The sequence below is a fragment of the Sinocyclocheilus grahami genome, unplaced genomic scaffold, assembly GCF_001515645.1.
Source record: "Sinocyclocheilus grahami isolate Dianchi unplaced genomic scaffold, SAMN03320097.WGS_v1.1 scaffold84.1, whole genome shotgun sequence".
Lineage (NCBI taxonomy): Eukaryota > Metazoa > Chordata > Actinopteri > Cypriniformes > Cyprinidae > Sinocyclocheilus > Sinocyclocheilus grahami.
In genome coordinates, this window is record NW_015505263.1 from 1,826,515 (window position 1) to 1,841,218 (window position 14,704).

A 14,704-nucleotide genomic window follows, 5' to 3' on the forward strand; every position below is an offset into this window, starting at 1 on the left:
TTCCCCCTAACTTATTTCAAGTCTGGAAGTGTGAAGGGAAGTCTGGTACAGCTGTTGACATTCCTCTAACACTCTGTAATGAAGCACCATCACGGGTCTCGTTCACGCAACAGATGGGCTACAGGATGGGGGGGATGGGCGAGCGTGGTTCACACTGCGTCCAGGTGACACAAGGAAGGTGATTACGGCTGAACCCATCCGAAACACCTTGGTTTGCAGGGGTATTGGTGGCGGTTGGGCTGCAGCACTGTCAAAGTCTCTATTAACCAATCAGCAGCGAGGAGCTGAGGTCACAGCACATGGCAGGCACCAGCTGGATACGCTGCAAAAATGTACAGTCAACAAAACGGGGGAAGACAGAGTGGAATAAAATGCAGGGAAAAACTAACAGGGAGTACCGACAGTACATGACTTCAGCGGTTGAGACGAGTAGTATTAAATATTAATGCCATTTCAGAACATAACTGCTTGTTTTCCATTCTTGACATTATGGGGGGAGGGGAGTACACATAAAAACCTTTTAGGTGAATTTAAAAAAAAAACTAGAAATGTCACATTTTACACCAAAACGAAAAGATTCTAATTTTGCCTAAATAAAATGAAGCCTATTTTAGGACAATTAGAAATGTGGAGAAATTTAGCATTACATCACTTGCTCACCAATGGATCCTCTGCAGTGAATGGGTGCCGTCAAAATGAGTCAAAACTAATTCTTCATGAAGATGTATTTTAACTTCAAACCGTCACTTCTAGCTATCCATAATTCATTCTATTCATAATACTGCTTTCTCCAGTGAAAAAGACCTCTAGTTTGAATCAGCACCCATTCACTGCAGAGGAGCCATTGTTGAGCAAGTAAAGCTAAATATCTGTTGTGATGAAGAAACAAACTCATCTACATCTTGATTTGCCTGAGGGTGAATCAATTTATTTTTTTTGTGTGAACTATTCCTTTAACCACATTTTCCCTTCAATTCTTATTAACACAATGCAAAATAAAAATCATTTTCTTCATACAAAACATTTTTGGGGTCAGTACACCTTGAAACAAGCTTCATGTCAAATATGCAAATACCCCAAAAATTTATAAAAACAGCTCAATTCAATGACGTATAGTGTAATTTCAGATTACTCCCACTGATCACACTTGCCTATTGGATGATCAAACCAAACAGAAAAGGTCAAAGTCTGCTCAATTCAACGCATGAACAAATATCAACATGCTCACAAAATCATTTGAAACAAATGAGCTGCTTTCATACAGTACCATACACAGCTTACTGATTCTAGAAAAGGCTCAATCTATCTCAGAAATAGAGGATGTGTTTGTTGACGTGATTGTAAAAAACAGCTCTGGAGGCCTCGGGTGATCAATCTTACTCATTTCATAATGAAAGCAGATGATACCACTCCGGGTGTGATGATGGGCTGGGGTTGTTTTTACACAGAGGAACACCTGATTAGATCCAATCAGAAGGTCTGGAATAATAGTTCAAAGGCCTGAGTGATGGGAAAGCAACAGTGCTAAAGTTAAAGACCCACAGCCAAATAAATAACATCACCTTTTAAGAGCCCTCCAATTAGACCCTTCAGTGGGCAAACCACACCCATCGTCCTTTCTCGCAGCTGCATCTGAGATAGATGACAACCTTTGGTTTCACCACAAGGTCGTTGGGAAGGTTTTCATTACATGGGAGTTTCGCTGCTATTAATACTGATGGTTTGGTCCAGTGAGATCATCTGTGTTTGTTGGTACATGATCAAGGCAACAGACAGACAGAGATGCTAATGCAGTCACAGAATCCAGATCCTTTAACAGCTCTGTGAAATCATGCGCTTTCAAATTTAGGACAAGACAAGGTTGAGTGACTGAGAAAGAAGGCCAAACGAGAGAACAGGGCACAAGAAAAGCCTTGAGAAAGTGCAATTAATAGTGAAAAAGTACAAAAAAGAAAATATACGTCTGTTATCAGTGCAATATTCTATAATTTAAAATAATAATAAATGTAAAAATATTAAAACAGATATAAAAAAAGATTGTATTAAAATAATAAATAAAAATAAAATACCAATAAAAATACATTAAAAACAAAATCAACATTAGTATTATAGTTAACTTATTGTTATATTAGCACGTTCATAGTGCTTAATATAAAAGCTGAAAAATACAAATAATAATAATTAAAAAATAATAATAGTATTATTATTATTAATATTATAATCATCTTTAGAGTGCCTCATAGCACTTCATATATTATATGTAATATAAGTTTGGTAATAAAATAGTTCTGACTGGCCAAGCTGCATCCATTATGATTATCATTAATGAATTTAACCAATACATTAAAAGCCAAATCAAATCAGGAAGACTTTTGTTGTTATGATGATAAAAAAAATCAGCCATTTTTTTTAAACATTATTGTCTCATACGGTTGCTGCAACAATATAATAAAACACACTTCAGCTATGCGTCATAACACCCCTTAACAGAGGAAAAAACTCTATAATGTACGGCCCCACGTGGCTTACTGCTTTAATAAACAAAGAACTTATAGATGAACAACATACAGCTCTCCGAGTACAGTGGATGGTGACCGGATTGTAGAATGAGAGAGACTGTGTGTGTGTGTGTGTGTGTGTGTGTGTGTGAGAGAGAATGTGTGAGGGGGGAAGGGCCCCCGATGGAAGATGGATGACAGAACAAGCCGCTGACTGAACTCACTGCACTGTGAAAGCCTAAGAAACCTGAGACTGCTCTGTGTTTGCAGAGCTCCAGTCTAAAATGGCTGCCAGTCATGTAAACAACCCATAGAATGAAAGGGGGCTACATTTCTCCAGTGAGCCGGCCAAGAGCCGCTCATCACGTGGGTTACAAATTAACCCTTTCCTTCCAACCAGCCAGTGTGTCTGCAAACTGAAAACAAAGGAAGGAATGTTTAGCACTCAGTCGTTTGTGAGAAAAATGCGATGGAGGTTAAAAAATGCATGCCATTTCATGCCCCAAGGTTATTTAAATGCACAAAACCTAGTCAGACAACACAAGAAAGAGTTGAAAGATACAAAAATCACACTCCGACAGGTATTCAGCAGGTTCTCAGTTCAACACTTCAGATCAATCAAGTGAAACCATCCTTGAACAATCCAGCCTGCAAGCTTTTCAAGACAGACAGAGTCTCCATGGTGCCCTATAGTCCATTTTTATGTGCTCAGAAACAATCCCCTGCCCCCAAACTAGTCCCCACCCCAGTACTTCTCCGGCGGGAATCTACAGGAAGCTGTAACAGGCTCTGGCCCTCAAGGAGGGACTGGCCTTGAAATGCAAATTGGAATTCCATCCGAAAATTGAAGTCCTTTACAAGCTAATGAAAAACATCTGAAACGCTGCCAAAACGGCCCCCTGTTTTACAACCCACATGCCATTAGTCAAGGGTAGACCGGAGCTGCGTCCGTTCCGTGAGGCGTATGTTCTTATATAAGGAACTGTTAAAAATAGAGACAGATTAAAAAAAGTGTGAATTCACGAAGAAAATCAAAACTGATACTGAGAACTGATGGATAATGCATTAAATCATATTAACAATAACATGCTATTCGAAAATGGTTTTCTCTGTGCTAGAAAAGAAAAAAAGCAGCCAAAAAATAAGCTAAACGAGAGAGTAGGAGTGAAAAGCAGGAGAAAATCAATTCCCCCTCTGCGCCTTTAATATCTGCAGAAAGAGGGGGGGAAGCACACGCCCGCTGTAGCCTGCAGCTTATTTGCGAGGCAGGAATGGAATGTCTGAGATTGCATACATTATGTGCCAAAGAGGCCCTGGGCTATGGAAGATAGTGCTGACATCACCGTCTATAAATGGCTGTGCTCGGAGGCACAGTGAATGAAAACAAAATGGGAATAACCCTTTTGCACATATCCCCCACCTTCGTTGGCGCTAAATAATAAGCACAAGAGGAGAGAGTTAAATGCCACACCACAGTCAGGAACGCATTTACGTGATGGGGGAAAAATACACGGTTGAATGGGTAAAATACTTTTGCATATACTAGTTTAATATGCACAGACGTTATAAGTCATTTAGCAGGTTGCTTCCTCGATTGTGGCGCTTAAATTATTTAGTTTGTTTGCAACACTGGAATGAGATTTGGGTGGGACTAACAGGAAAATGGTTAAAAAAGGTAATTATTTTTTATGCAATATAAATAAATTGATGCAATAAGTTAAAACGCTAGGAACAAACTTAACTTCAGACTACATAATGGCACAAAACGGCAAAGAATATATATCAATAACTGCGATGAAAGTAGTGACAGATCTTCATTTCTGTATTGTGGAACAATAATTTGATGCTTTAAAAACATTACTATGTTCATAACATTGAAGCAACCAATGAAATCTGTTTGGGGCATGACTATCAGGAAACCTGTTAGTAAACAATTATTATTCTGGATAATGATGGAACAGAAGTACAATGCTAGAAGCACAGAATCTTCACTTTTTTAAGGAAAATAACAGACTACTGTACATACAGCGATCAATATATAAAGCTGCAATGAAACTAAACGTTTTGTTGTTGTAAAGTACATTTGAGTGTAACGGATCATCCAAAAAAAAAAAAAAAAAGTATGGGGGGAACTACCGGCTGTTGACTAGATTTTGAGATTTCACAGCCACAGTAATGCGAGACAATATTTGACATTCTGAGTTGTTATTCCAGTTGCAAGAAAACACAGTATCAGCCAAAAAGCTGTATCATAATTTTTAAAACTACTATTATCCAAAATGACACGGAAGACGTGAGCATTTCTAAAAATACTGGCGTGCAGGCAGTCAAATGCCGGCACACGCAGGGTTAACGCTGAGCCTCTCCGCTCTTTGTGTCCGAACATTCCTGAATAAATGATGTTTTGAACAAGGCTGTTACCATGGGCAACTGTGCACGATGGCACTGCAGCGTAACCTTTGGAGTGGCTGTATTTTTATCCGCTGGAAACTTCTCCCTTGAAGGGAGGGAGGGAGAAGTGTGTGACTGTGTGTGTGTGTGTTATGGGGATGAAGGGAATTGGAGGAGGGGTAGAAGCCTCTGGCTTCCCTGGCTAGCGAAGGGTGGACAGACTGCAGTGATTTTACAACACAACCAAAAACAAATGTTCTGCAACAGACGAGCGACCACATTAGAAATTAATATTAATTCTGAGATGTTTACTGCAACACAGATAAATCCATCATAAACCCTCAAATACATCAGTGCATCACTATAAATGCATTGTAACCGCACATTAAAATGTATATAGCAGAACAAAGGCAGTGATTAGATTTGTGCTTGCCTTGATATAATTACAGAAAACATCTCTATCCGTACACAGCCACTCAACATAATCACATGCTATGAGATATCTTAAATATTCATGCATTTACAGCGATTTTAGCTATTAGGAAGTCAATAAAGGCTCTTCTCCTCATCTCTGTTGTCTGTGTCCCAAAGCATTCCATGAAAAGGTGCAGAATTTAACACACACTCAAGACACCACAGACGCGTGTGTGTAGTAAACAGGAAGTGAGACCCCCACCTTCTTTAATGGGTGGGGTTGGTGTATCTGTTTATTTTTTTCTTTGCGTGTGCACTGAAACTTGAAACCCAGGTGATTACAGAAAGAGCCAAGGGCACCTCAAACCCAAGTCAGTTTTAGCATGATAATAGAAGCCCACTCCATCCTGAACCAGACACCACACCTTTGATTCCTCACAGACGGAGCAGCAGCGACAACATCACTGCAATGCACCACAAAGCACGGCAACCAAACTCTACACTGGGTTCAGATGGATTATGGATGTACTATAAAAAAAAAAAAAGAGAGAGAACTAAATCGCCTATCTAATCTATTGTGCTCTCATATGAGCCATTGCCTTTTCAATATATGGAAATTATTTAAGCAAGGAAAATTGTGCATGATTCAATAAGGGGGAAAAAAGCCTTAATTTATAACTGTGCTTCTACATATTTTTACAAACCCTTGTTAGTCTGCTCAAAATCTTTGAATATCTCATATATCACGTTTTTAATCACTTTTAAGAAAAAGACACCTTTAAATTGTGACAAAAGTGATGCATATATATTATACACAGACATATATGACTTGATACATATATATATGGTGCATAATGTGTATGAACCAAAAATGTATTTAACATCCTGACATGCTGATTAAAAAACATTTTAAAATGTGTTGTATATGACCTTTATAAGGCAAAACACACACAATTGCTTAGTGCAAAAATGTTCTAGCTACCGCTTAAATGATTCCGATCTACAGGATGTGCACCACAGGCCTCCAGAGAATTCAAGCACAGAGCCCACTTCAGTTAGATAGCTTGGCATGTGCATTGTTCTCTGACCTTAAAGTCCCACCCGTTATTTGGTCTGGATGCTCTTGCATGGCCGGCTGCCATGAATGAATTGTGCCGCTTTCTATTTGTCTGCGAAAGAGCATTAGTTTGAGTCATGGCAACAGCTACGCACCAACTGTTTTCCCTCGCTCCCGCAGCCAATGCAAGAGTACGACTGACAAGTCACATGACCAACCAGCTGAATTCTAAATGAGGAATACATCCCCAGGGCCATCTCAGGCATGTGCAAGCATTTTCCCTCTCCAGCTTTCCTGCCCGCATCAAAATACTCTGACACACGGAGAGAGGGAACAGCTAACAGCTCCTAAATTGAGGCATAACAGATTAAGACACAGTGTGCTAAGAGCAGGGTAATTGTGCGCTATTTTAACGCCTCCTGCATATGCAATAAAACAGCTTCTATCATGAGCCATTAATGGAACTTGTTGCTAAGGGAGTAACAAAAAACGGCACATATTAAACAAGCATTGCACCTACCCCATGTGACACCCATCAGGGAGTGCTGAATGGATGTTTCATGCCCTGTGGCTGCATCAAACATTTGAGTTTTTAGGTCAGCAGGACTACATCTGTCTGGAGCAAATACAATGACGTGAATGCAAAAGACACTGACAAAAGCAATGAAACAGATATGCTTAGTGCAATACTCGATCCACTGTTGCACTTAACAATGGAGAAAAGTGCTTAGCTGAGTACATGGAACTTGTTGCTAAGGGAGTAACAAAAAACGGCACATATTAAACAAGCATTGCACCTACCCCATGTGACACCCATCAGGGAGTGCTGAATGGATGTTTCATGCCCTGTGGCTGCATCAAACATTTGACTTTTTAGGTCAGCAGGACTACATCTGTCTGGAGCAAATACAATGACATGAATGCAAAAGACACTGACAAAAGCAATGAAACAGATATGCTTAGTGCAATACTCGATCCACTGTTGCACTTAACAATGGAGAAAAGTGCTTAGCTGAGTACTTTAGCTATATTTTTAAAATAACGTTTAAAGGTAAAAACAAAACAAAAATAGCACTGTAAAGTGATTGGAAAAATTATAATTTGGCTCTTATGTCAATGAAAATAATGAACTACTACAAAATATACCAAAAAAAACATATATATATATATATGTATGTTTTAAGGAAGCTTGATAAACCACATTTGAAATTTAAACCATTTCACAAACAGACATTAAGGCAGAATCCAAATATCAAAGACATTTCTAACCTGAACAAATTAACACGCGACAAAGAGTTAATATCAATGAATTTATTACAATTACTCAGCTCCAAGGCACATTACAAGTCTTCTGTTACTACAGAAATATGTATAAACAAACAGAGCATTTCATTTTTCATTTACAGTATTTTTTGCTCTACTAAAGCGTCCGTGCAACTTTAAAGCAAAAAGAGAGAATGAAAACACGTAATAAAATATATCTGTATTCTCAGACCACGGGATACAAATTAAAAATTGCGGTTTTAAAGATCATATTTAAAAAAAAAACAGACGGAATCAAGAAACAAAAAATGCCCTCTTAGACTCACTTCATTTGTTATACCTACCACAAAAAAAGTGTATTCATTAATAACATTTTTTTTTTGCTTGGGATTGTACATGTAGATGTGGAAAATAAGTATGAAATTGAATAAAAACGTTAACGTAAACTGTAAAAGTGCCATAAAAAATTTTTCCACCCACACAGCTTCCTCCTTCGTGGAGGAAAACAAATGTCTCTGTACACTGGACTATTTTTGTAACTTCAATATTCACAACAAGAAGGCTCTCTCTCAAAACCAAGCATGCTGCCCACTTAGACAGCATTTCTAGGCATTCAAATGCATCTATAATGCCCATAAATGTTGTCTTAGTAGGCAGCTCACTAGGTTTTAAGACAGCCTTAAATATACTCCTTCACTTGTCTGTTTCTGATGCAGGAAGCATATATATTTATATTTAAGGGTCTCTTTCTTTCTTTACTTTCACATCCCCGGCTAAAATGGTCGCTATCTCGCCTTGCATGAAAGCCCAAGGCACGTTTGACCCTACCAGGGGACATTTCTCTCCGCTGGGGCAGTACACCTCTCCTGTGGCCCCCTGCGCTTTGATGCTCTCCCGGGAACACGGGAAGCAGAATTTGTGGTTGGGAACTGACGGGCACTGGACGAAGTGTGTGTCTTCTAAACGTTCGTGGCAGATAGTACAACACAAAGGTCCGTTATTGGCCATGGGCGAGTCTGGAATATTCTGAGGGTGCACCTGATCCATGCCCTGATGCGAACCCGATTGGGAAGGTGTCCCCGTCAGACTCATCTCCCCGTTCCGGGAGGCCAAACGCCGCTGTCCGGACACCGAGGCAGGGGATACCGGGCTGCTACTGTTGTGCCGGGTGGATGTGGTGGAGTGTACCGAGTTGCTGTCCTTTGGTGAGTGCGCATTACCCAAAGTGTCTGCGACCGACATGAGCGCAGCCATGGGGGACTGTCCGTTCTGGGGGGCTGATTCAGGTGGGGTGGCTCGGCTGGAGTGCACCGACCCTAGGGGCGGAGGTCCGCCGTGAGAGGCTGCGAACGAGCCGGACGCCATGGTCAGTTTGAGTGCCTCGGTTTGACTCGCCATCCACTGCTGTCTCTGCTGCTCCCCCTCCGCTGAGTCCGGTTCCGGGGAGGCTTTGCGTTTGCGCACGCCAGTCCTGAGCGCACTGCCCGACGCCACGGCCCGGGGCATGTTGACCAGCGCTGATGGCAGCAGAGGGCAGCTGGCATCGATGTAAGGCTGGGGCAGCATTTCGCCCCCGAGCCCCTCCTTAAAGAAACGCACAGACTCCGGGAGTAAATCGCCCAGGAGCCTCCAGTCACCAGAGCCATGCTTTTTGTCATATTCCAGATATTTAAAGCCGGAGGAAAGCCCTCTGCCGAAGTCTTTCATGCAGTCCTGGTACATCTGTTTAGCCACACCGGACGCACTGGAAAACACATTACCAGATCCACTGGGATACTCAATAAAGATTTTCAGTTCATAGTCCATGCCGGGCTTGGAAATAGCATCGAAAGCAAACACCCTACCTAGAAGGGAATGATCTTTCTTGAACCTCACATCAAACGGAGTGCAATTGGAAAGTGTGATCAGTGTGTCCCTCACTATCTTGGGTTTGCTTGCCCAATCCTCTGCTCTACTCCTCAAACTTTCACTAAGTTCAGACAGAGACTCTGCGTTACGCTGCTTCTCTTTTAGATCTCTCTCTTGGTCCGTGCTGGACACTGAACCGGGTCTTTTACCTTGCTCGGAGAGCGCAAGCGACGGTCCGATGCTGGCCGGGGCTGGAGGGGCTCGTCCAGACAGGCTGTGCTGGGCTATACTCGCCGCTGACGGTGGGCCGTTAAGGAGAGTCTGCGGGAGGAGGTTCGGCGGCACGCTCATCTGTCCCGACACTGCCACCAGCCCGTGATTCCGACGCGAGTTAGGGCTCTGTCGGTTCAGCTCGGGGGGTCCGTCGTCTGATTTGGGGAAGCCGTTCGGTCCGCCGAGTCCGTTCGGAAGCCTGTGCGCTCCGATGCTAGAATAATCAAAGCGCGATCTCTCGGTTCCGAGCGCGTATCGGTCCAAGCCGGGCTGTTGTTGTTGCTGCTGCTGCTGTTTGGACGAGCCGTCCACATGGTTCATCTGCACCGACTCCTTGGATGACATGCCCGCTTGTGCTTTCACCGCAGGCGGCGGCGCGGGACCGGGGGATCTCCCTTCCTGGAAGCCATGAGCCCGCTTCAGATGGCGCGCCGTCTCGATAACAAACTCGATCCGATCCGCGCCCTCGTAGTTCACGCAACCCCTGCACACGGGCTCCGTAAAATCCCAAATCATTGCCCACGGCATGCGCGGCAGGTCGCACAGATAACACGACTGTCTCCTCGACGAGGAGACCTGCGCCGAAGACATGTTGAGCTGCTCCTCTCGGATCCGTTATACGGTTACTAGGAGGCGAATGCGCCTCTTCTGTTTCTCGGAATGCCACCTGGCTGGGCCGGTGACGTCAGCACCACGTTCCGCAGTTCCTTTTTCTGTTACAAATGACAGGCCACTTGTTGCCATGTGAGTGCGCATGCGCTAACCACTCCCTAACAAATCTTCTGAATGGACCGAGAAACGCGCACCGCCGCTATGTACGGCAAGCCGCTTCAACATTTATGCTTCAAAACAAACCAGCATCTATTTTTATGTTAATAGCACTTTTAGGTAAATCCAATATCTATTCAGTAATTATTCATTATATACTATTTATTTATTTGCTTGTAATCCCTATCGCAATAGTGGCAAGTAACTCTTCCATTTTTAAAGGTAACAAATTGAATTTTTGTGTTATTAGTATCTATAATTTCTAATAAATAAGTACTGGAATGTATCCAGGAAATAATTACTAAAAACTAAGGAATAGTTACTAGTAAATCTGGAATGGACACCATGAATAATTATATGAATATATGAAAAACAGATTCCATACAAGTCAATGTCAAAAATAAACAAACAAATAAATAGCAATTGGAAAATATAAAATATGCAATTCCTTATCAGTAAAAATAGTTACTTGTCACTACTGGGATAATGACCAGTAGCAACAGTTAATAGATACTAGTATTTATTGAATAAATATAAACTATTATAAATTACTAATTTAAAAAAATACTTGCCACTACTGAAAATGAATACTATAAAATGAAAAGTTACTAGTGAAATTGAAATGGGATATTAGATCACACACTTGTAATTAAAAATAGGTATTTTTCATTAATGTAAAAATATACATTTTTATAAAAAATAATTTTAAAAGAATAAATAAGTAAATGTTCAAGCTACTTGCCATAACTCGCTGGCTGTTTGCTCTCAGAATACAAGAGCCAGAGTTGTGGGTGGAAAATCTGAGGTATTCATGTTCCTTCCAGAGTGTCTGTTCTTACTGCTTCTAAAATGTCCATAAGCTTGATATTCTGTGGTACTATTAATAATGCAAGATCATGTTATAAAAATGCTTACACCAGCAAAATGCATGTGTGATTTAAACTAAAAATAAGCATACTGTGGACATATTTTAAACAAAAGACATTCTTGGGCATTTTAAATAACATCTATGCCCCATGACATCTTTAAACAGACTTCCTTAAACATTAACAATGTTTACATCTACTGCAGATGTTCTATCATTAAGTGATTTAATAAATAAGAAGATTAAAGACTCATAATATTTCTGGGGTTTTGCATATCTATCAGCCTCTGAATGTTTACCTTCAAATAAGAAAATTTTCACTGCCCTGCCCCCTAAAAGCCCCTTTCCTATAGTCTGTTCTCTGCTTAACAACACCCTGTAGCGGGCTGCCAGAGTGAGGGATTCTGGGAAAAGGCGAGTCTTGCCAAGTACAAACTGCCAACATTAAGCAGGCCTGACAGCCTCTCTCCTCCTCCAAACCTGGCAGCCATTCAAAGTGCTCTTTCATTTGAGACGCTGGCAGGCGGCCAGATGCATGCAGATTTACTTTACCTATTCTCAGATGGAGCCGATAGAGACCGCCCCACAGTTGCCATGGGAACCAGAGGCTGCTCGGAGACTTCCCAGAGCTGCTCGTGTGTGCACATCTTGTGTCGAACACTCGGTAACCTGCAGATGACTTTCACTCTCCCTCACTTGTTTTTTTAGAACAGACCTTACTGTTACGCAGTAACAGCATTTTTTAAAATGCTCTGTTTTCACAAAACCGACGCAAACTGCATTTCAATCACAAAACAGTACAAATACTGAGCCAGGTCTACTGAAGGTATACATTTGAAGCATTACCCCACATATGTTAATAAACATACTCTTATGATGGACTTATGATACCTTGACACATGAATGGAATGATTACCATATTTATGTTAGTCAAAGACAGATATGTCTAGCATATAATTTGCTATTATCTTTTTTGGCTATACTTTTATTGGCACTGGCAGACTCGATTAACAGAAATAGCATAGCATCAGTACCAGCCAGTTTTGTTCATAGATAATGCAAATGTTTCTTGTGTGTGTGTGTGTGGGTGTGTGTGTGTGTGTGAGTATTGAGTATCATGTAAAATCTAAATAAATATTAAAATATAAATATATCCTATTTTCTATGATTACACATTACTGTTTAAAAATGGGTAAGGTCGGTAAGATCGTTCTATTGTTTTTGAAAGAAGTCCCTTATGTTCACCAAAGCTGCATTTATCTAGTCAAAAATACAGCAAAACAATAATATTGTGAAATAGTATAACAATTTAAAAGAATTGATTTCCATTTGAATATATTTTAATAGTCATTTATTCCTGTGATGGTAAAGCTGAATATTCAGCATCATTACTCCATTCTTTAGTGTCACATGACCCTTCAGAAATCATTCTAATAAGCAGATTTGCTGCTCAAGACACATTTATTATTATTATCAATGTTGAAAGCAGTTGTGCATTTAAAGCATTTAATTAAAATAGAACTCTTTTGTAACATTACATGTCTTTACTGTCACTTTTGATCAATTCAATGCATCTTTACTGAAAAAGTATTCATTTCTTTTAAAACAAAATCTTACTAACCCCAAACTCTGGTATGTTTATCAGCCATTAAAAGCCTATCAGTGAACCTCTAATTCATATAGTATTGTATTTATGTAAATAGTGTTATATTTACTATTGCACATGTCCAAAAAACACACCCAAAACAAGCCATGATCCTGACCATATTTATGTTAGTCAAAGACAGATATGTCTAGCATATAATTTGCTATTATCTTTTTTGGCTATACTTTTATTGGCACTGGCAGACTCGATTAACAGAAATAGCATAGCATCAGTACCAGCCAGTTTTGTTCATAGATAATGCAAATGTTTCTTGTGTGTGTGTGTGTGTGAGTATTGAGTATCATGTAAAATCTAAATAAATATTAAAATCTAAATATATCCTATTTTCTATGATTACACATTACTGTTTAAAAATTGGTAAGGTCGGTAAGATCGTTTTATTGTTTTTGAAAGAAGTCCCTTATGTTCACCAAAGTTGCATTTATCTAGTCAAAAATACAGCAAAACAATAATATTGTGAAATAGTATAACAATTTAAAAGAATTGATTTCCATTTGAATATATTTTAATAGTCATTTATTCCTGTGATGGTAAAGCTGAATATTCAGCATCATTACTCCATTCTTTAGTGTCACATGACCCTTCAGAAATCATTCTAATAAGCAGATTTGCTGCTCAAGACACATTTATTATTATTATCAATGTTGAAAGCAGTTGTGCATTTAAAGCATTTAATTAAAATAGAACTCTTTTGTAACATTACATGTCTTTACTGTCACTTTTGATCAATTCAATGCATCTTTACTGAAAAAGTATTCATTTCTTTTAAAACAAAATCTTACTAACCCCAAACTCTGGTATGTTTATCAGTCATTAAAAGCCTATCAGTGAACCTCTAATTCATATAGTATTGTATTTATGTAAATAGTGTTATATTTACTATTGCACATGTCCAAAAAACACACCCAAAACAAGCCATGATCCTTTTAGGTACTTTTTGTTAGTGTCAGCTGCAGATTGTCTTCTGTTTGCACCATGACAGTTATATAAACTCCAATTTGAATGATCTTGGTCCTCATGACAAATTTTCTTCAAGGAGGCCCATATGAATTTGCAGACGCAGTGCAGAAAGCATTCGGAACGGGATCCAAAAACATGTTCGTATTATTGAGAGCCTCCCTTGCTATATCACAGGCCAAGAACAAAGACATTCAGTGTTAACCACTAACATCAACGAACTGCTTCTCATACTGTCATTTTGACAAGCTGCGGTAAGACTCTCTCACAGAGAGAGACGCTCGGGCAAAACATTTGCGCTTCGTCCGTTTTTTAAGAAAAAAAAGTATCAGTTTCTACAAAAATATTAATCAGTATAACTGTTTTTAACATTAATAATAATAATAGATGTTTCTTGAGCAGTAAATCAACATATTAGAATGATTTCTGAAGAATCATATGATACTGAAGTCTGCAGTAATGATGCTGAAAATTCAGCTTTGCCATCGCAAGAACTAACTAACATAATACTTCACAGTTTTACAGTACTATGTCATAAATAAATCAAATGGACATACATATATAAAGCATTTATAAAATCAGATCATGTTAAAGATGACATCATCTCTCTAAGATTAGGGTAACTGCATATCTGGACATAGCAAGTGTTTGTCTAATACGAGCTAAAATTCCTCCCCTTAAATCTTTGATGAGGTAAGACCACA

At 39.7% G+C, this 14,704-nt stretch overlaps 1 protein-coding gene across 1 annotated transcript; it reads right to left on the minus strand.

Moving 5' to 3' along the window:
* Nucleotides 1-7,662: 7,662 nt before the first annotated feature.
* Nucleotides 7,663-10,594, minus strand: LOC107586597 (interferon regulatory factor 2-binding protein-like). Its single transcript, XM_016274038.1, has one exon. The coding sequence runs from the start codon at nt 10,333-10,335 to the stop codon at nt 8,359-8,361; it is 1,977 nt and encodes a 658-aa protein (XP_016129524.1). The 5' UTR covers nt 10,336-10,594; the 3' UTR covers nt 7,663-8,358.
* Between the last annotated feature and the right edge of the window lie 4,110 nt (nt 10,595-14,704).